Raw genomic sequence first — 21,477 nt, 5'->3', positions numbered from 1 at the left:
CGAGTCTGACTCGCACTTGGCCGGTTTTTTTTGTTCCTATTTACTGACAAATTGGTTTGACCATCTATAGTATATGTATCTATCTATCTAATACCTTTAAACGAGCAATTCTTGTTTATTTATTTATATTTATATATATATATATATATTTCGGGGATCTCGGAACGGCTCTAATCCGATTTCGATGAAATTTGGTATATAGGGGTTTTCGGGGGCGAAAAATCGATCTAGCTAGGTCTTATCTCTGGGAAAACGCGCATTTCCGAGTTATTATATGTTTCCGAGCGAAGCTCGGTCACCCAGATATCTATCTAATCTAATACCTTTAAACGAGCAATTCTTGTATATATATATATATATATATATATATATATATATATATATATATATATATATGTATATATATGTATATATATATGTATATATATATATATATATATATATATATATATATATATATATATATTTCGGGGATCTCGGAAACGGCTCTAACGATTTCGATGAAATTTGGTATATAGGGGTTTTCGGGGGTGAAAAATCGATCTAGCTAGGTCTTATCTCTGGGAAAATTGCCATACGTCCCGGTTCGCCGGGACATGTCCCGGTTTGAAGCACGGTGTCCCGGCGTCCCGGCCGATAAGGAAATTGTCCCGGTTTAAAAACCATAGTTATTTAGTAGGGGGCTGGACTTGGTAAATAATAATATACCTACCTACATTTCTACGTTTCATATGGCCAAAATTAAAAAAGAAATGTTTTATGGTACCTACTTTTACCTAATGTCCAATTATTCAGACACACAATCATGATTATGTAAATTATGTTATTTTAAAGTAGCTGCTGTAATGTACGTAGAGCTCGAATTTCAGGCTCCCGAGGGCCTAAAACCTCATCAATGGAACTTCGGCCCCCCGAGTAACTCTTGTACATATGACACATTATTGTTGAGTAACATTTGACGATGGTTCGTGTTAAGGCTTGGCCAGACTCAGAGCGCGACGCAGCACCGCGTCCGCGCCGCGCGACCGCGGCACATGCTAACAGGTTACCGACGTCAAACAGACTGCGTCCCGCCGGTATCACGCCCCGCTTCTGTCGCGCCCCGCGCCGCGCGGCCCCTTGCGTCCGCGCAGCGCTGCGCCGCGCGGACGCGGCGGGACGCGGCGGGCCGCCGCGTCGCGCTGGGTCACATCAGACGATCGGACGTTAGGCAGCGAGCGGTGGCTCGCGGCCGCGCCGCGTTCCCGCGCGGCCGCGCCGCGTTCCCGCGCGGCCGCGCCGCGTTCGCGCGCGCGATGAGGGCGTGTTGAGAGCGCGGTACGCGCGCGCCCTGTTTGAACAGTCATCGCGTCGGCATCACGCGGCGCTGCGTCGCGCTCTGTGTCTGGCCAAGCCTTTAGAGCGCTGCTTTCTTACAGCTCACGCCGACGTCACTTAATTTTTTACAAATATAAACATTTGTTTCAGAAGCTTGGCATTTGCCTCGCATGAAAGCTCACCGCGCTGGTTATAAGTACGCTTCGGGCTTATTAAGTAATGTGAAGATTTCTGAGCTCTACCTTCAGGCTCACTTTTTACCTAAGTTTTGGTTTGTCTTCCAAATCTCCTCTTCTTCAGCTTAGACCTTTGCTTAGAACTTTGACCTCGCTGCGCCAAGCTCGGCCAGCGGTTTCGCTTTTCAATACAATGGACATTGGTTGGCGTCTATGCTCTAGCTGTGCTTATCCTGAAGCACGGCTTCGACCTCGCATGAAAGCTCGCCTCACTGGGGTGACTGGGGAACTTCGGATTTTTACTACGCTTTCACAATTATGTCACAAAAAATTTCGCGCTATGAGTATGTAGCTCCACTTACTTATTTCGTCAATAGATGGCGTTGCTGTTACGTGAAAACGAGTTATCTCTTCCTCGCTCTCACTTATGGGTGCGGCGCATCAAGATCGCGCGCGGTGCGGTGCTGTAGTGTGTTATGGCTATTAGGGTGGTATTCCACCTGTCCAATGTGTATTTGCGTCTCAAGCTGGAAACAAATTATCGGACGCGGCTGACGGACGCGGCTCACAGTCGCAACTTATAGGTATCTAGATAATGAATATACACTGAACTGTGCAAACTATCGGAGGTAAGCCGTGGACGTAACCTTGAGCCTTCGGACATCCGACAGAAATCTGGCGCGCTGGATGTTCCTGACTGTGCAAACTTTTATGTCGCGCGCGTCAGCCGCGTCCTTGGAGGATACAACTAAACGGAGTAGCCATTAACAGGCTTTCCCCTCTGTCGAAAATAGGCGGCCAACGGTCATACACAATGTATGGACTGACGTTTATCTGACATGGCTATTTTTACGTTACGCATACATTTGACGTTCCCCTCCCCCGCAAAAATCGGCAGACTGTTTTGTACAGAAAATTACAGACATGGCGTCTCCGTTTGATTATATCCTCCAAGGCCGCGTCCGTCAGCCGCGTCCAATAATTTGTTTCCAGCTTCAGCCTCACATTTTGCTTAGTGAGACGCAATGCACATTGGACTGGTGGAACACCAACCTAAGGAGAGAGCGTGCTGTCACCATAGAAGGTAGCATCCTATAGAAGTGGTCTACGCGTGCCTCCGTGAGGGACAAAACATAAATTCGACCAATCATCCATACTAATTTAAGGTGGGGAATAAAAACAATAGTGAGACTGACAAGGACAATAATAGCGCTTTCTCTGCTACTCTTACTGAAAGATACATAAGACTATCCCGTTCCGTCAGTTATCCCCACCACCACTCATGCCCAATCCAGTTATACTAGATTCATGGCTGTCACCTTATGATTGTGACCTAAATCGAACTTAAGATAGGTATTGACACTCACCAATAAACAAGTCTGCAATCTTGCATCACAGAACACAATAAGGTTGGAAGACATATTCACTGGCCTCTGATAGCGCCATTCAGGATTTTAATTCCAAGGAACAGCGCCATCTAGATTTGAATCCCAGATGCACAAGTGCCTTTTTTATGCAGGCGGTCATCTTTTATACCTTGCGCGTCGAATGATGGTCCCCATGAACTGGCATATGTAATTTATGTGCTTAACTTCCAAAAAATTACTACAAACATGTTACGTTGTAACAATTACGTGACAGTAAATTCATATGAAAATGAACTGTCTAAGGGACCATCATTCCACGCATAAATAAAACAAAAACAGAGTGTTGCCACCATTTATTGGAATTTTCCTAAAAAAATTGAATAAAAAATATTGTATTTCAACATGTTACTTTAGAAATGAATATACAGTGTAGAAAACATCGTCCCCTACTGCCGGTGTTCAACAATTAGTTTAATTATTATATGTTATTATTCATAGTACGCTTATTATCTGTGTGCGCCGGTGGCGCGTCGGAGTCAGTCTCACGCTGCGCTTACTCTAATCTTCTTCCTCGCCGCTCTCGGATTCTGAAAACAAATTCATTATGAGAAAACTGATACTAGGAACTATTGGGGGAAAGTCACAAGAGTACACACAATATAACTTTCAACAATACAACTGCTTAAGACTACTGAAAATTCATAATTTGCTTTAGGACTTACAGTGTTGCATTTATCACAGTGCACAGAACAGTAGATGTACAAAATGTCCCGCTTTCTTTACGCCAGCACGAGATTGTACTATCACGCTCTGCGATTGTTATGCCATTTAGAGGTCTAGCTAAATTGGACATGCCATAGCATTAGTAAATGCACAGAATAAATAATGAGTGAGAAGACGAATTAATGCTTTATGTCATGTGTATGCATGAATTATGTTTATATTATTTTAAACCCGAGAGAAAATCTGTTCAGTAATGTAATTAATAAAATGTAGCGCCATTTATGATTGTACCGCAACGATGCGGAGAACCAGTACATGTCGCGGTAATCTCCCATGGCTTCATACAAATTTTACCTCAGTGTAAAACCTGGTTTCATACCATGGGATCCATTGTTCAATCATCACATGTTGCGTCACCTGTAGGCACAGAATAAATAATAGTACCAGGTACAGAAGGTTCATTCTCTAACAAAACGCGTCTATTACGACAGACTGCTAGGTTGTAGGTACTTGTAGCGACACGAAGAAATCGCGGAGTGAGCCACGCCTGGTAAATAGCAAAACAATCGCGGAGCGTGATAGTACCACTGAGGATGGCCCCCTCAGAGAGGACGTTGCTTTACAGAGTGTACAGCATCCGCATTATTAGTTTGCTGCTTCTTACCATTCTTTGTGCTATCCACAGGTTAGTAATTGTTGATTCTCAACACAATCAGCCAATATATGCATAAGTTCAAGTTTCGACGGCTCAAAAAAGTAGGCATTTTGACCCTCAAGCAGGGGGGTGTCACTCCGCAGTTTAGGTACATTTGGCCGGCGCGCCCATCGGTCAGGCGTATGGCAGTGGGCTGCCGCTCGGCGCGCACGATAGTCACGTGGCGCTCGCGCTAAATTGAAAATACACAATGGCTTCGAAACTTACTACCGTGAGAATCAGACATACTATCTCCGGATAAAAAATGTATGTTTACATAATCAACGTTTGTAATTCCTACATATTTATCTTAAAAATAATAAATCAGTGGGTATAGGTATAAAAACTTGTCAAGTGATAACCCCGTGCCGACACTCACAGCTCGGTCATAAAACTGCGGCGCGCAAAGGAGGTTCACGGTTCGTGCGCGGTTATAAGTTTCAATTTTGCTTGCAGGCGGCGATATAGGTGTAATAGGTGTAAAATGTAAAGGTTTATACCTAAATCTGACTGTTCTGAAGGAGTGAATTTTCTGTACGGTAGTACTATTAGTTATTCTGTGCCTCAAGCGAAGTTGGCATGTTTATAAATATTGAATAATGTCCCACCTTCCTCGGCGCTCTGCAGCCACTCGACGAACTTCTTCATCTGGTCGAGGAACATGAGCTTGCCCTTGCTGGAGTTGGGGTCGCGGTACCACTTGAGGATCGCCTCCTCCGAGAGCACGTTGCTCTTGTACAGCATCAGCACCAGCTTGCTGAACGCGCGCATGAAGCTCATGTTCTCGTAGCAGTATTCTTGCACCTGGGGAAATGTTACTACAAATTAGTTTGTTAAAATAGTGGTTCCTAACCTTTTTAGTCCGGTCACCCCTATGACTATCTAGGGAACCTGATTTTACCCCTCCTCCCAATGGTAATTAAAAAATAAAACGTGTACGTTTGTTGTATTGTTATATTAGGTTAGCTTATTACCCCCGTAAAATGCCAGTTTTACCCCCACGGGGGTAATTACCCCCAGGTTAGGAACCACTGCCCTAATAGATCGGGAAATTACTTCTACAAATCGAAATAGCATAATCTTATTGTTTCTATTAAAAAATAAGAAGCCTACAGCATAGATAGTAGCTGCAAATTTGACAGCTGAATAAATCGCTATGTATGGTTTGATATAACTATGTTGTGAAGGCCCCAGTACACAATGGGCCATCGCCGGCCACTCCAAAAGACGCATTTATGCGTTAGAGGGAGCAAGTGATATTGCCATCTCATTCTACCGCATGGCTACGTCCCTTGGAGTGGCCTGCGATGGCCCATTGTGTACTGGGGCCTTAAGGTAGAATCTGTTCGGAAAGAGAAGAGTCGTGGAATGTATTGGGCTCCATACATTCCACGACTCTTCTTTCCGCACAGACTTTACAGTTGGTGCCCTACAATAAGTATCAACTTTTCTGCTAGTATGGCGACGTAGGTACAGTCGACATCAAATATGTTTACACTTTTGCATCCTACCGCTTTGTAAGGCAAAAAACGTATGACCTTTGACGTCGACTGTACTTAACCCCAACTTAAGTACAGTCGACTTACTAAATTTTGTCAATGCAGTTACCAACGTACGGCACCATCTACTGCAATAGTCAAATTCACATTGTTGTTTGTTGTTGTTGTATTATGGAGTAGTATTATGGAATATTACAAGGGAATAGTGTGAGATCAGAGTGCCATGTCGACAAAGCAGCGAAGCTAAGAGGCAGCTAGCATCGCGTATCGTGAAAGACTCACTCGACGCGCGCGCGCAGCTCGCGCAACGCCGCTCCGACTCGTCATCAGGTTTCATCATTTCAGAACTATTCCTTTCATAACCGGGTTGTATACGTATCAGAATCTAGTTAGGCCGATCTAGCGGGCTTTGGATAAAAAATCTAAATTGTATGCGATGTAATGGATGGGCGGTGAACAAGAAATTACGATGGAGTGTGAATTGAAAACCGAAGCGGAAGGCGAGGGCTTAATTGACACGAGTTCGTAATTCCTGTACCACCGCACACACAATGTTTTTCATCACACTTGTGAGGGAATAAATTGAAATAAATAAGCTTCTGTCCAATTTCGTAAGTATATTACAGCATTTACAGCCCTAGGTCGAAGTTTAGGATTTACGGACCGCATCGAGTAGCAAGTGCGATGAAAATATACATTACAGCCCTAGGTGGAAATTTAGGATGTACGCGGACCGCGTCGCGTCGCCTACGTGCCTACGTTTACGAGCAAGCTTATTTATATCTCACCTTGGTGAGCAGTGCGATCTCCGCCTTAGCCGACTGAGCGAAAGCGGCCAGCAGAGGCGTGTAGTGCCGCAGGTGCTTGGCCGCCTGCTCCGCTAGCAACTCTTCCTTCTTATTCCATTCGCCGCGGTTCATGACGCACGTCCAAATCTGACAACGAACACTGTCTTAATACAAATTAGACTCTATACAGTTGGGTTTAAGGTGGGTTTTAGGTTGGATCAGACCGCCATGTCGACAGCGTAGTAAAACTAGCGACGCGAGCGTCGAGACGCTCGAAAGACTCGATAGAAACGAGCTCGCGCCGTTTTGTAATGCTACTCCGACTCGTCATCGAGTTTCATCATGTGAAATATGTCATATACTGTGGGCTAAGGTCACAAAACTGTCATCTCCATCTAAGAGGGTTTTAACTCTGTATTTTCGGTTGAAATCACAAATTCATCTTTTACGAATGGAATTAAGAGATTTGCGACTTTAGCCAACAATCTTCTGGGTTAGTTTGGAATTTCAAGATCACCAATTTATCACACAATTTCATCACTGGTAAATTGCGTTGGGATTTTTAAAAATAAATGGTGCTGCGCTGTGTTATACTCTCTGCTGTGACTACATTGTAAAACAAACTACGGGTGGTTACCGCTGCTTTTGTTAAGGTCAGATCACACAGGCTGTGTGTGCGCGTTTGTAAAATGCTGATCCTTATACGAGGGGGCACACTGCTTGCGTGACGTGTACATGCACGGCTCCACCATTTAAGCGCACGCACACGTTGCTGGTGTGCTCTGGCCTTACACGGAGCGGCATCTGACGTTTACGAGGCTGCGTATCTCTTCATTTTTAGGGTTCCGTACCCAAAGGGTAAAAACGGGACCCTATTACTAAGACTCCGCTGTCCGTCCGTCCGTTGTCACCAGGCTGTATCTCACGAACCGTGATAGCTAGACAGTTTAAATTTTCACAGATGATGTATTTCTGTTGCCGCTATAACAACAAATACTAAAAACAGAATAAAATAAAGATTTAAGTGGGGCTCCCATACAACAAACGTGATTGTTGACCGAAGTTAAGCAACGTCGGGCGGGGTCAGTACTTGGATGGGTGACCGTTTTTTTGCTTGTTTTGCTCTATTTTTGTTGATGGTGCGGAACCCTCCGTGCGCGAGTCCGACTCGCACTTGGCCGGTTTTATTTGAGAGGAGCTTTGCCGTAAAAGTCAACTGGCTGCCACTCCCTAGGCTAGGATACCGATATAGATAATGTTAGTACTCACGATGGCCACGACCTCGTGGTCGGGGATGGCGTGCTTGAGGGCCATGTCGCGCAGCTCCTGGATGAGGTCGCGCACCGGCTTCTCGTCCGCCAGCTCGTCCTCCAGCGCGCGCGTCAGCTCCCGCCGCGCCTCCTGTCACAACCAACTTCAATCTAGAGATGCAACTAGGGTTGCCAGATGGTCGGGATCTGGCGGGATTCTCCCGATTTTTAGCATGTGTTCCCGATTCCCGACCAAGAGAAAATTGTCCCGAAAAACAGCTTCATGTTATAAAACAATAATTTCATGTTCCGAACTATCGTCGAGCGAGCGAGTCGAGCCGTAATTGACAGAGCAGCTGACGTAGTGCCAATAATGTAAAATATCGTTGTTTTTAATACAATTACTTTAATTTGAATGTTTTTTTCCCGGCCTAAGTCCCAAAATCCCGAACAATTTATTTATTTTCCCGATAATAGCGCTTTTCGATCTGGCAACCCTAGATGCAACGGATACTTGTTTGGCCGGATATTCGGCCGGCGGAACTATACCTATATTTTGAGTTTTGCAGGTGCGCGTCGTGTAGGTTTCGACCTGTTTCGTTTTCTAGGATCGTAACGAGTTTTATCATGTCATTACGTAGTAAGTTCGTTTATAGTTACAAGTGCGCGCGCGTATTTTTGTGTAAACAAATAAGTGTATTGTGTGACATTGGTTACGTATTCATTTCTATCTACTGTGTCGTTAGCATTATGACCGTGACTGTTTTTTTAGATTCCATTTTTTACCCAAAAATGTGTTAATTTTACTATCCGGTATCCGGCCGGATAGTAGGTCACTATCCGGTATCCGGCCGGATACTAAAATATAGGCCGGATACCGGATAGTAACCGGATATCCGGTGCATCTCTAGTTCAATCTTCACTATCAAGTCTAGCAGTAGGTATGGTAGGAGCTGCCGTTGTTACGAGGGACGGAGGACAGTTGAAACAGACATACAAAGAACTGCGACGTCGCCAGCGAGGCACAATGCAACCGTTGAAGGACGTGGTGCGACCAACAGGTACCGCCGAATGTAACGTTAGGCGGTACCTAGGTCAAACGCTAAGGCCCTGGTCTCCTATTTTATGCTGTACGCGGCGTCTGGCGTCAGCGTCAACGTTTTTGAACAAAAAGACGCTGACGTCGACGTCTAAAACAGACCACAACAGTACATCTCTATAGTAAGCATCGTGACGCAGACGCTGTAAGCGGCCAATGGCGTTTATAGGAGACCAGGCGGTCTAGCATGAGTTGCGTTCTCGTGCGCGACTCCATACATCTGGCGCGACTTCGAGTATGGACTCGCGCTGAAGTTGAAGTTGTGCTAGACCGCCAGGGCCTAATGCCGCGGACTGGACGCGAGCGACGCGCGGCAAATTAAGGCCGCTCATACATTTGGTCGAGCCAAAAGTATGAATGGCCTCGATTTGCCGCTTCCAATCCGCGACCAATTCTCGATCCAGTTACCACAAAACGCACAGCGGCATCTGAATGAAAACGTCTTCTTTGGTCTATATTGAAAAGGGGAACTGGAGGGAAATATAATCAGATAGCCATGTCGACAAAGCAGCGAAGCTAAGAGGCAGCTAGCATCGCGTATCGTGAAAGACTCACTCGACGCGCGCGCGCAGCTCGCGCAACGACGCTCCGACTCGTCATCGGGTTTCATCATTTCAGGGCATTGTGAGGAATTCGGGTGTAGGTAAAGTTGATTAACTGATGCTAAAGTAAGCTAAACCACCGTCAGTTAAAGCAGTAAACCTATTGTACCTAGGCCACACACTCGACTAGTGGTATGGGAAGTATGCAGGGCAGTATGGCGGCCGACGAGTAGCGCGGCCACACTACGTCTCTACCTACTTCCCATGCCACTCGTGGCCTAGGTATTAGGTTGCTAATTCAAATACCCTGCAGTTCATGTTGACAGGGACATTGAAACGTCTTCGCTTGACAAAATCGAATTTCTTAGGAACTTCACAACGGACGCCACAGTAATACGTCGTCAATAGTTAGCCATTGTGGCAGGGTAGAGGACAGGGACAACATGTGCCGCTGTTGCTCTTTCCGATAGGTACATTGGTATGAGAGGTGTATTACGTCGCTAAGTTGAGATGAGGCAAGTTGCTGCCACCAGCGGCGGTAGCACAGTCGCATTTTTATCGCTCGTCACTATGCCTGTCATGTTCTAACAAGTGTGTAAGTGCGAAAGTGACGGGCATAGTGACAGGCGATAAAAATGGAACCGTGCTGCGCTTGCAGCCGGCCTAGCACATGATTGGCGAGACAGTATCTCGCGGTGAGATTGACTCCCGGTCCCTCTTTTATTAGCATATGTAGTTAGAAAATGACGGGTTGACTCGCCGCTAACCCACAGACAATCCAACCTCTAGACATAACGGTAGCGTTACTACATCTTCGAGTCAATCCCGTGCCGGGATTGGTCCGTGTCTTTGAACGGACCAATCACGGCACGGGATTCGCTCACCTCGTCCCCCCGCACCCCCGTATTTTTGGCAGCATCGGTTTCATGAAAGAATTGGCCTAAGCTCAGTCTAGAGGTTGGATTGTCAGTGGGGCCACCCCACATCTAGCGTCTTTCGAGCGTCGGCGTCTACAACTCTATGGCCCCGCTCGACGCAACGTCGACGCAACTGCGCAGCGACGTCATTTTCCATAGCGCTGACCGACGCCGACGCTCGAAAGACGCTAGATGTGGGGTGGCCCATACTGTCGCGCCAATCATGTGCTAGGCCTATAGGTATGTAGTGTATAGTGGTTACCTGCGAGGCCTGCGCGCGGTGCAGGCGCAGCAGCTCGGCGAGGCCGCGCGACGCGAAGGCGGCCGCCAGCACCTCCTCCGTGCGCCGGTTCAGCGGCAGGAACTCCAGCAACCTGCGACACACCACTCATTACTATACTGTCTTAACACATTCAGTGCCGAAAACCCGACTATCGGGTATTTTAGGCTAATTTAGTTATTTAAGTTATTTAAGAAATAGTTTTAGTTTAATTTAATTTGTAATGTATGGATCTTGTTATCTGAATTAAATATATATAAATAAATAAATATTTTAAGATTTCGTTCCCAGGCCGGACGACCCGAGTCGGGATCGTGGTACAGCTTTATATGACGAAATTTTTGTGGCCTGGCGCGGATGTCTTGTTTGGCTGGGTGGCAATGAACGTGTTAATGTCTTCGGTCACACAATTACGCTGGAGAAGATTCATTTAGGCATTTGAGTACTGCCTCAACTGCCTGACAAAAAGCGTTCGCTACTTAGGCAGGTCCACACAGAAGGAACCGCCTTGCGATTAATCTACGATGCGATTTTGTTTTGCTGTGTCTCACCCGAGGCAAATACGCGCGGGCGCGATGCCTCGAGCGCGGCAATTTCGTTGCGAGGAGGTTTCTGTATGAACCTGACAATTTGGCGAGTATGTAAATGAATGAGAAGACGAATTAAACGGTTTATATTATTTTAAACCTGAGAGCGAAAGCTCTCTTCAGCAATGTAATTAAAAAAAATGTAGCGCCATTTATGATTTTACCGCAACGATGCGGAGAACCAGTACATGTCGCGGTAATCTCCCATGGCTTCATACAAATTTTACCTCAATGTAAAACCTGGTTTCATACCATAGGATCCATTGTTCAATCATCACATGTTGCATCTGAAGCAACCGCGGTGCGGGCCTGGGGATCCGCACCGCCTCTACAAGTGGGTGTGTAGTGTAAAGCTCTGGTTTCCCATGAAAGCGGTGCCGTCATATAGCGGCCGTAATACAGTGGTGAATGGCGTCACTAGAACGTTGTCTATGTAAACCAAATACGAGAATTTGAATAAATGATCTTCCGCACTAAGATTATTTTCCTCTTCTGATAGTTCATTCTCCGAGCAAATTATTAAATCTAAATCAAGGTCGTCCATTTTCTCTCCTGGATACGTTTCGTTTGACTTTGGTGGCTGACGGTGTGTTATGACGCCGTGGAACTTTCCACATGTCGTCACCGTAAAGACGGCCGTGTTTTTGCGTCCGCTATATGACAGCACCGCTTTCCTAGGAAACCAAAGCTTAAGTGTACGTTTACAGAGTACGGACAGGCGTGTCTCACTCCGCGATTTCGTCGCTTTGCTACAGGTAGCTAAAAGTACATCCGTTCGGCCCCAATTTTGGGGAAAGCCAACGGCCACGCGTGGCGCTGTCGCCACCTAGGGGCCATATCTGTGCTGATCGTAACAGACGCGTTTTGTTAGAGAGCGAGTCTTCTGTATAGTTTGTAGCTTTCTAATAGAGCCCGAAGGCTAATCCTATTGTCTATTGTTAAGTAAAACCGCTCGTGCCACGTGCCACAACCACCTGCATAAAAAGTCGGTACTTCGGTTACTGAGTGCCGGCGAGTCGAACGCTACAGAACCAGTCTAAAATGTGTCATCGAGATGCGTAACAAAGGCGCGTTATCGGAGAGCGCACCTACACTGGTTTTTTGAGCGTTGGACTAGCCCGCGCTCAGGTGCCAAATAGAATAATTAGGACCCTTTTTTGCAGGTAAGTAGCACGTGCGGTTTTACTGAACAATAAACAATAGGATAAGCCTTCGGGCTCTACTAGAAAGCTACAAACTATACTTAGTACTATTTATTCAGTGGTACGGACCTGCCCTCGAGTTGGCCCTTCTTGAGCGCGGTGACGAGCGAGGCGGTGCCGCGCTCCTGCTTGACGCAGCTGAACACCTCGAGCACGAAGTCGAGCGCGAGGTTGTCCTTCACGATGTGCTCGTTCAGCATCACGAGCAGCACCGACGGCGGCACGCACCCGTTACCTGCCATCATCAACTATTTATGTTCAAAAAATTCACATCATATTTTTTTTTCAATTTATTTGGGACAAAAAACAGTAACACACAGGGTTAAGACACAGAAATAGAATACAAAGGGTAATAAAGTGTGAGACCAACAACATCGTCCACAGATTACTAGATTACCTACTGATAAATCTAAAATATATAGCGCTAGGTAAATATTAACCTTTTGAACGCCAAAAGGCGAACATAAAACGAGCCGCCTCGCGAGGAAATTGCCGCGCGGAGCAGCTCGCTCTGTGTAGACGTGCCTCGGGCGCATTGCCTCGGACGTGGCACGTCTACACCGAGACTTATTTGTGTGGAGCCGCCTGAAGACGTCAACTGAAGTGCGCGGCTGCAGCCCAATATCAACCTTCGCGCATCCCGACAAGGTTCACAATGACGCGCCGCGCACGACAAGCGTGGCGTTCAAAGCGTTAAGACAGATTTAGGGCCAGTAGCACCGAACACAACTGATGGACTGATCAACGTCACTCAGCAGTGAACTATAACTATCTCATACCTCCAATAAAATCAGTAGAACTAAACAATCCTACGAAGATACGTCATAATATGGTACGATATGGAGCTATAAGCATGATAGCTGTACAATTTTAGGGAAATTGATTGGTTTTAATAGTTTATTTATTAGGACGTGATAATTTATTCAATATTAAATAATTGTCGAACGTACATTGTATGTAACACCAAAACCAAAGTTTGGTGCCACAGCACAACACACGCACATATTATTTCGCACATTCCGACACCGAGCAACGTAATACACGTTGCCTGGCTCTAATTAGTGCATCTACTTAAGACTAGTTTGTGATTAAATGATAAAATCATGACCGTGAAAACATGAAGGGCATTCCAGTATATTGTAGTTTACAAAAGTTAAGGTTAGAATGCCGAATTATTATAAATCTACGGCGTTATACATAAACGTCTGCTAAGTTAATCAGCTGATGATCGTCGTTTGTCCCTCTCTATGGCATAACGACAGATAAGGACAAACGACGATCATCAACTGATATCTATGTTTATAAAAGAGTAGTTTATATGCATACCGATCCAGAGCGCGGTCATGCGGGCCAGCTTGATGCGCTGGGCTGGCTCAAAACCCTTCAAGTACACCAGCACCTGGGAACAACATACAATATAAGCTTCTAGCAATAGTAAATTATAGGCTTATGGAGTCTAAAAATCCTTTCAGACTTGACAAATACGGCACACTGAATAAAGGAAGCACACAAAAGTTTACACAGAATAGGCTGTCTCGATAGAAAATTGCCGCGAGAGGCAGCTCAGAATAACATGGCTCGCCCGAGGCATCGCAACCACGCGTTTAGCCACGGAAGAGGCATATCTACGCGCGACAATTTCCTCGCGAGGCAGGGCGTTCTGTGTGGACGCACCTATTAGAGAACCATTCGCGCACTCCAAATCTTACTCCGAAATGCACACCAACGATCCTTTTTCAAATAGCTGCGGATTCACCAGATCTGGATGCACTATTTATTGTTGTTGAAACCCATATAAAATTCTGTGTGAAAATTCTAGCAATGAATGAACTATGGACAATACCTTTTTCATCTCCTCTTCGAACATTTTCTCCAGATATTTGTATCGGCGCATCAGCTTCACAAATACCTTTAAAAGATTAAACAATAACATTAGCAATGGCACAAGTATGACAAACTTATCAACTGTTATAAAATGATTTCAGAAGTAATTGAACGAGAAAGGGTTTCTCAACACTTGTATTCAGGACTCTAGCCGTGTTTTTCATCATTTAAAACACCAAAAATTTACTTAAAGTATGTGAGATTACAACTGGCATCACCATAGGTAAACTAGATTTTACAATGAGAGCATAAAACAACTCATTTTATCACAGGTAATTTTTAAATTCGAGTCACTAGGAGAGTGCAGTTGTGTAACTCGTAAATGGGTATTTTTGTTAGAGTTGTATGTTCTGTTTTCACTGAGTGCTAGGAAAATGAGCAAAAATTTTGTTTCATTCAACATTTTGGAGCCTACACTAATCCCACAAAGTTTACGACTTTACGATTTTTAAGTACACGTAAGATTTAGGTTAACGAATTACCTGTTCGAAATTGCGCATGGATTCCATGTCCTCACTGGCGTTGAAGATGCAAGTGTTCGTCTTGGGAGTCTCGCCGTCCATCGATACGCCACCGCCGGGCACTGACAGACAAACATACATCATCAGTATTGTGAAGAGGAGCGAGGGAGAGCTGGTGGTGGGAGGGGGATGTCAGATAAACGAACGAGATGTGTTTATCGACACAGTTGTTCAGATCTCTAGCCAGTCGTTTCATCATTTGAACATGTTCCCTGTACAGTTCTTCTTACGTACTAATTGAAAGTGAAATAACTATTCTGCGATAAGGATCTCTCAATAAATCCGAGCCTAAGCCGAATTTAATCGGGTCCTGTTAATTTCGCTCAGCTAGACGCGTCGGAATAGATAATTTGGTCTAGACAGCTCACAGAAAGGTCACTCGGGTCACCTTATTAGTAATACACGAATGAAAACTAAGTCTGGCGTGCATTCTAGATTATATCTTATAAACAAAGAAATATCTCGCGTAGCTTGCGGCGCACGTCAAACATATAGCGGTTTTTTTTTTTCAATCCGGTGTTTTTTTAAGCTATAGGTACTTAGGTACATAGTTAAATGTGTAGGTCATACTGAACAACCTCCACTAATGAGGCCAAACACGAAGTAGCGAAAAAAGGCAGTTTCATACATTTCAACTGAACAATTATTTTTAGGGTTCCGTACCCAAAAGGGTAAAAACGGGACCCTATTACTAAGACTCCGCTGTCCGTCCGTCCGTCCGTCCGTCTGTCACCAGGCTGTATCTCACGAACCGTGATAGCTAGACAGTTGAAATTTTCACAGATGATGTATTTCTGTTGCCGCTATAACAACAAATACTAAAAACAGAATAAAATAAAGATTTAAGTGGGGCTCCCATACAACAAACGTGATTTTTGACCGAAGTTAAGCAACGTCGGGCGGGGTCAGTACTTGGATGGGTGACCGTTTTTTTGCTTGTTATGCTCTATTTTTTGTTGATGGTGCGGAACCCTCCGTTCGCGAGTCCGACTCGCACTTGGCCGGTTTTTTTGTGTCAGCGTTGATCTTGAAGTTTTTTTAGTATGACCCGTAGAATTTGGCGTGAGCAGAAACTTTAGGTTTCATACCCACTTGCGTGCGTTCATTGTCCACCGCTATCCCGCATTCGCGGTTGCAACCGCCAGTGCATATCGGCCCTAATATTTATTTCATCTAGCTAGTGTGTTGGATGTACTCGCGCAGTAAGCCACCGGCGATAAGCACGTCGAAGATGACCTCGCCATAGCGTCGGTAGTCGAGCTTGGACCCGGCGGCGTCTAGGAACTTGTACGCCGCCTCGAGGTCTAGTCGAGGCGTTGTAGCCGGATGGTGTACTCACGCAGTAAGCCGCCGGCGATGAGCACGTCGAAGATGACCTCGCCATAGCGTCGGTAGTCGAGCTTGGACCCGGCGGCGTCTAGGAACTTGTACGCCGCCTCGAGGTCTAGTCGAGGCGTTGTAGCCGGATGGTGTACTCACGCAGTAAGCCGCCGGCGATGAGCACGTCGAAGATGACCTCGCCATAGCGTCGGTAGTCGAGCTTGGACCCGGCGGCGTCTAGGAACTTGTACGCCGCCTCGAGGTCTAGTCGAGGCGGTGTAGCCGGATGGTGTACTCACGCAGTAAGCCACCGGCGATGAGCACGTCGAAGATGACCTCGCCATAGCGTCGGTAGTCGAGCTTGGACCCGGCGGCGTCTAGGAACTTGTACGCCGCCTCGAGGTCTAGTCGAGGCGATGTAGCCGGATGGTGTACTCACGCAGTAAGCCGCCGGCGATGAGCACGTCGAAGATGACCTCGCCATAGCGTCGGTAGTCGAGCTTGGACCCGGCGGCGTCTAGGAACTTGTACGCCGCCTCGAGGTCTAGTCGAGGCGGTGTAGCCGGATGGTGTACTCACGCAGTAAGCCACCGGCGATGAGCACGTCGAAGATGACCTCGCCATAGCGTCGGTAGTCGAGCTTGGACCCGGCGGCGTCTAGGAACTTGTACGCCGCCTCGAGGTCTAGTCGAGGCGTTGTAGCCGGATGGTGTACTCACGCAGTAAGCCGCCGGCGATGAGCACGTCGAAGATGACCTCGCCATAGCGTCGGTAGTCGAGCTTGGACCCGGCGGCGTCTAGGAACTTGTACGCCGCCTCGAGGTCTAGTCGAGGCGGTGTAGCCGGATGGTGTACTCACGCAGTAAGCCACCGGCGATGAGCACGTCGAAGATGACCTCGCCATAGCGTCGGTAGTCGAGCTTGGACCCGGCGGCGTCTAGGAACTTGTACGCCGCCTCGAGGTCTAGTCGAGGCGTTGTAGCCGGATGGTGTACTCACGCAGTAAGCCGCCGGCGATGAGCACGTCGAAGATGACCTCGCCATAGCGTCGGTAGTCGAGCTTGGACCCGGCGGCGTCTAGGAACTTGTACGCCGCCTCGAGGTCTAGTCGAGGCGGTGTAGCCGGATGGTGTACTCACGCAGTAAGCCACCGGCGATGAGCACGTCGAAGATGACCTCGCCATAGCGTCGGTAGTCGAGCTTGGACCCGGCGGCGTCTAGGAACTTGTACGCCGCCTCGAGGTCTAGTCGAGGCGGTGTAGCCGGATGGTGTACTCACGCAGTAAGCCACCGGCGATGAGCACGTCGAAGATGACCTCGCCATAGCGTCGGTAGTCGAGCTTGGACCCGGCGGCGTCTAGGAACTTGTACGCCGCCTCGAGGTCGCCGCCCGCGCGCTCAAGCCCTTGCACGAGCGCGTCGCGGAACCCGTTAGGGTCGTACTTCTCTTTCTCATCTGTGGGACAACCAAATAGAGATCAGTTATTGGTTTAGAAATATTGAGCTTAATCGCCAACCCTCGATCATGAAGTATCCTTAGTGGATTCACTGTATGATTTTATGGGAAACATCCTAAATTTAGGTATATTCAAACCGTTGTTTGCCGCACGCAATGTGGGATTCCACATTGTCAAAGTCGATTGACTTTATCCATCGTTTCAGAACCAAAATGTCGTATCGTCTTTCTCATTACATACAGTCAGCGGCTGAGAACCCTGATCACCTCTAAATTAACGGTTAAGATTTCAAATTTAACCTAGTTTTGCTAAAGTTTATATCTTTTTTTTTCGGCCAAGTGTCCCTTAACTGGCTTCAAGATTATTGGCGATAATAAATAGTAGACTATTAGTAAACTAGCTCCAGTTTATATACTTTAACAAAGAGTTTATTGTAGTACTCTGCATTTAACATGCTACTAGTAACATGGCGTGTAAAAATAAAAGTAGGTATACAGAGTGTAATTGTTCTCTTTTTAATTTTTCTAACAATAAGGGAATATATGCTGGGGGAAATAAAGCGATACCCTAAACTCAGGTAAGAACTAAACAATGGGTTTTGTTATCTATGCGCGCTCTGAGCCATTGTCAATGCCATTTAATAATAATAGTAGATAAGAGATAAAACGTTAAGGTGGGATTCCACCAGTGTGCGGCACAAGCATTTTTGTACTGAACTGAATATGCTTGTATCGCACACTGGTGGAATCCTGCCTTTACATATAAGGCAGATGAACCCCAAAAACGTTGATTTGGTTCGTCCTAAAATTATTGGTAGTTGTAGGAGAACGATAAATAGGTAAATAAAATTATTCCGCGTTTTGTACTGTGAAATGTGCAATAATGTTGTAACGATTTTAGAGTTTAGACAACTAGATACTAAGAAATCTTTGGAAAAAAGAATATTAGAAAACAACCCACAATGCCATTATTTGAGCGTTTTTTACAATGGTCACCATTGTGATATTTATTTATCATCAATGCCATTTCGATAAGAAGTATCGAAGAATCAATAAGAATAGTAATTTTATCTAAAGCAGGAAGTAATCGCGCAAGTAGGTACCTACAAGATGTTGCTAACTGGTTGTCGCCATATGGCAATGACATGTTGTAAGCGTACCACGTGTGTGGGCTACGTATTCGTCATGTGGTGGAAATTTCTAGATCATTTGAGGTTTGCTTTTGTAAATGAAGGCTGATTTTTATGCATAACGTCAAATATTAATATTATTTAAGCGGATATCGCATTTATTAATCAAGTGCACAAGAGCAACCGACAAGTTAAATTTATGCGTAGTTCCTTAGGAAAAGTGACCAGTCTGGCAATTGGCGCTATTACGCGTTCGTGAAATGGAGCAAGGTAAACACTAATCCCCCTTTTTTACTGAACGAAACATATGCAGCGCTGTATTAATTAAAAATATGTTAACAATCTTATTAACTTTATGTACCGGAAGAAGATTGCCAAGACTGTCAGTCATAACTGCAATAAGTAAATGTGATTGTTTCCAAATGATAACCTAGCCGTGACATCAACCCTATAATTATCAGTCGTAACTTTATATTATTTACAGAAGCGCTGGTGGCCTAGCGGTAAGAGCATGCGACTTGCAATCCGGAGGTCGCGGGTTCGAACCCCGGCTCGTACCAATGAGTTTTTCGGAACTTATGTACGAAATATCATTTGATATTTACCAGTCGCTTTTCGGTGAAGGAAAACATCGTGAGGAAACCGGACTAATCCCAATACGGGCCTAGTTTACCCTCTGGGTTGGAAGGTCAGATGGCAGTCGCTTTCGTAAAAACTAGTGCCCACGCCAATTACGGGACAACGTGGGGAAGAAGAAGAAGAACTTTATATTATTTACGTAAGTAAGTCGCTTAGACGCTTACTCAATATGAATCACTATTGACAACGGTACGACAATCTATAGGTATAACATTCCACGGCCCGTTACTAATTCGCCTTCATAATGTTCGACTATTCATTCCGCATTTGACAAGCGAATATTTCTACTTCTAGTAGGTAATCAATTATTGAAAGGTAAGGGACCTAGATGAAAGACTTTATTGCCTAATGTCACGAATCATTCTACATTAATTGAGCTCGATGTGGTCAATTGGAGTTGCAGTGATGGCCCTATTTGCCGCTTTTGATCGTTCAATTAGAAGCCAATTCTGTATATTAATGAACTAGAAAAGTGTCCACGTTCACTGAACAATGGAAGAAACCTTTCTATAGAACTTCTATACAAAACATACCGGTATTAATCTTCAAGATTTTTTTAGGACTGCTAAAATAGTAGTTTATGCAACAGTGATATAATAAGGGTTCTTAAAATTCAAGGGTCGAAGTTACAAAACGACACGTAGTCGAGTTTTGTAAAAAAAGACCCGAGAATTTTAAGAACCAATTATGAGCTGTTGCATACATTACTTTTTCTATGACAGCTGCAGCAAAAAAAAAAAAAAAAAGAGTTATTATTAAAAAAAAAGAGTTATTATTAAAAAAAAGAGTTATTATTTAAAAAAAAAGAGTTATTATTTAAAAAAAATTGAGTTATTATTAAAAAAAAAAAAGAGTTATTATTGTAAATGAAAACATACCTCTTTCAATCAAGATGATCGGAACTTGTATCTTTAAAAAAAATAAAGCAGTTGTATTATACTCATAAGATGACTGCTAGCAGTCATCTTATGAGCCTATAGACAAAGCATTCAAATGACATTGCTTTAGATATCACTGTCAGTCATTTAATTGACACATTTAAGTGCTGGAGTAGAAAAAATAACTTAACTCGCAGAAAAAAACCCGACGTGTTTTTTTTTAGTCTCCGACCGAAACCGGATTTTTTACGGACCGAAACTTCAATTATACACTTTTTTTAGATATATTCTTCGTTATCTACAAACTTAAGGTTACATACACTGTAGTTTTATCAATTCAATGACACTGAGGTTTACCTAGAAGGTAAACAAATGTAATCTTGCCTATGTATTTCTCTTTTAATATTCTAGGAAGTGTGTACTACGGCCCTAAGAGTAATAAATGCAAATGAACCTTCATCGCGTTTGAATTAAGTAGACATCGGGAAGTATGGTATTTCAAATAGCACAGCACAGCATACCTAGCTGTGTGTGAAAACACTGTTTAAGCAGATAGATGATTTGCCTGTATATCTGCTAGTTGTGGAGCCATGATAAGATAACAAATACTATTTACGATTTTCAATAGAAGACTCCCAAATCAAACTAAAGCTTCTTGTTTTTTTGTACCGCGTCGAGACATTCAAAATCAAAAGTAGATAATAACAACATCCAGCAATGTTTTTATTTTAATTATATTGTACAGTTGCCATTAGACATATCGGAGTGAGCAAGTTGCTCACACATTAAGGGTTCATTTAGACGATGCGAGAACTCGCAAGCGAGTTTCATTACATTGCGGGTTTTGATCGGTCGGTTGAATTGGACGTAACCAAACAGTCCGCAATGTAACTAAAATCGCATGCGAGTTCGTGCGCCGTCTAAATCAGCCCTAACACGCCTCTATTGAATCAATTCTATTGTCAAGGCGCTAGAGAGCGTGTTCAGATATTTATGAGCACCTCGGCAGCTCCGATATATCTGATGGCGACTGTACAATGTAAATAAAACTCCAATGTTTTCTCAGTTCCCTTGACTTAATTGCAATGTCAATTACCCTCACAGCCGCTGACACACATTCGTCACTTCAAGGGAGTGACACACATACAAAGAGTTCGCTATCAACACGGTGCAGTTATATCCAATGCAATGCGTGCTTGTGATAATGA

The 21,477-nt window shown here is 44.8% G+C and overlaps 1 protein-coding gene across 3 annotated transcripts in view; it reads right to left on the bottom strand.

The window, feature by feature from the left end:
• LOC134657628 (protein krasavietz) overlaps positions 1 to 21,477 on the bottom strand; it is a 347,985-nt gene that overhangs the window by 320,917 nt on the left and 5,591 nt on the right. Inside the window, exons 1-10 of one of the 3 annotated variants that reach the window (XM_063513286.1) lie at positions 16,186 to 16,421; positions 14,808 to 14,908; positions 14,285 to 14,350; positions 13,768 to 13,840; positions 12,511 to 12,676; positions 10,635 to 10,746; positions 7,834 to 7,965; positions 6,565 to 6,711; positions 4,886 to 5,081; positions 3,385 to 3,447 (exon numbers count right to left, since the gene is read on the bottom strand). In XM_063513286.1, coding sequence (XP_063369356.1) covers positions 3,419 to 3,447; positions 4,886 to 5,081; positions 6,565 to 6,711; positions 7,834 to 7,965; positions 10,635 to 10,746; positions 12,511 to 12,676; positions 13,768 to 13,840; positions 14,285 to 14,350; positions 14,808 to 14,888 — 1,002 coding nt within the window. In that variant the 5' untranslated portion in view covers positions 14,889 to 14,908; positions 16,186 to 16,421 and the 3' untranslated portion in view covers positions 3,385 to 3,418. Of the gene's footprint in view, positions 1 to 3,198; positions 3,448 to 4,885; positions 5,082 to 6,564; positions 6,712 to 7,833; positions 7,966 to 10,634; positions 10,747 to 12,510; positions 12,677 to 13,767; positions 13,841 to 14,284; positions 14,351 to 14,807; positions 14,909 to 16,185; positions 16,422 to 17,445; positions 17,623 to 21,477 lie in introns of those variants that run through there. The other 2 variants (XM_063513346.1, XM_063513226.1) reach the window with 2 other exon arrangements.

The sequence above is a fragment of the Cydia amplana genome, chromosome 1 (assembly GCF_948474715.1).
Source record: "Cydia amplana chromosome 1, ilCydAmpl1.1, whole genome shotgun sequence".
NCBI classification, from domain to species: Eukaryota; Metazoa; Arthropoda; class Insecta; order Lepidoptera; family Tortricidae; genus Cydia; species Cydia amplana.
Note: the sequence above shows the minus strand (reverse complement) of the source record. Positions and strands in the feature narration are given on the sequence as shown.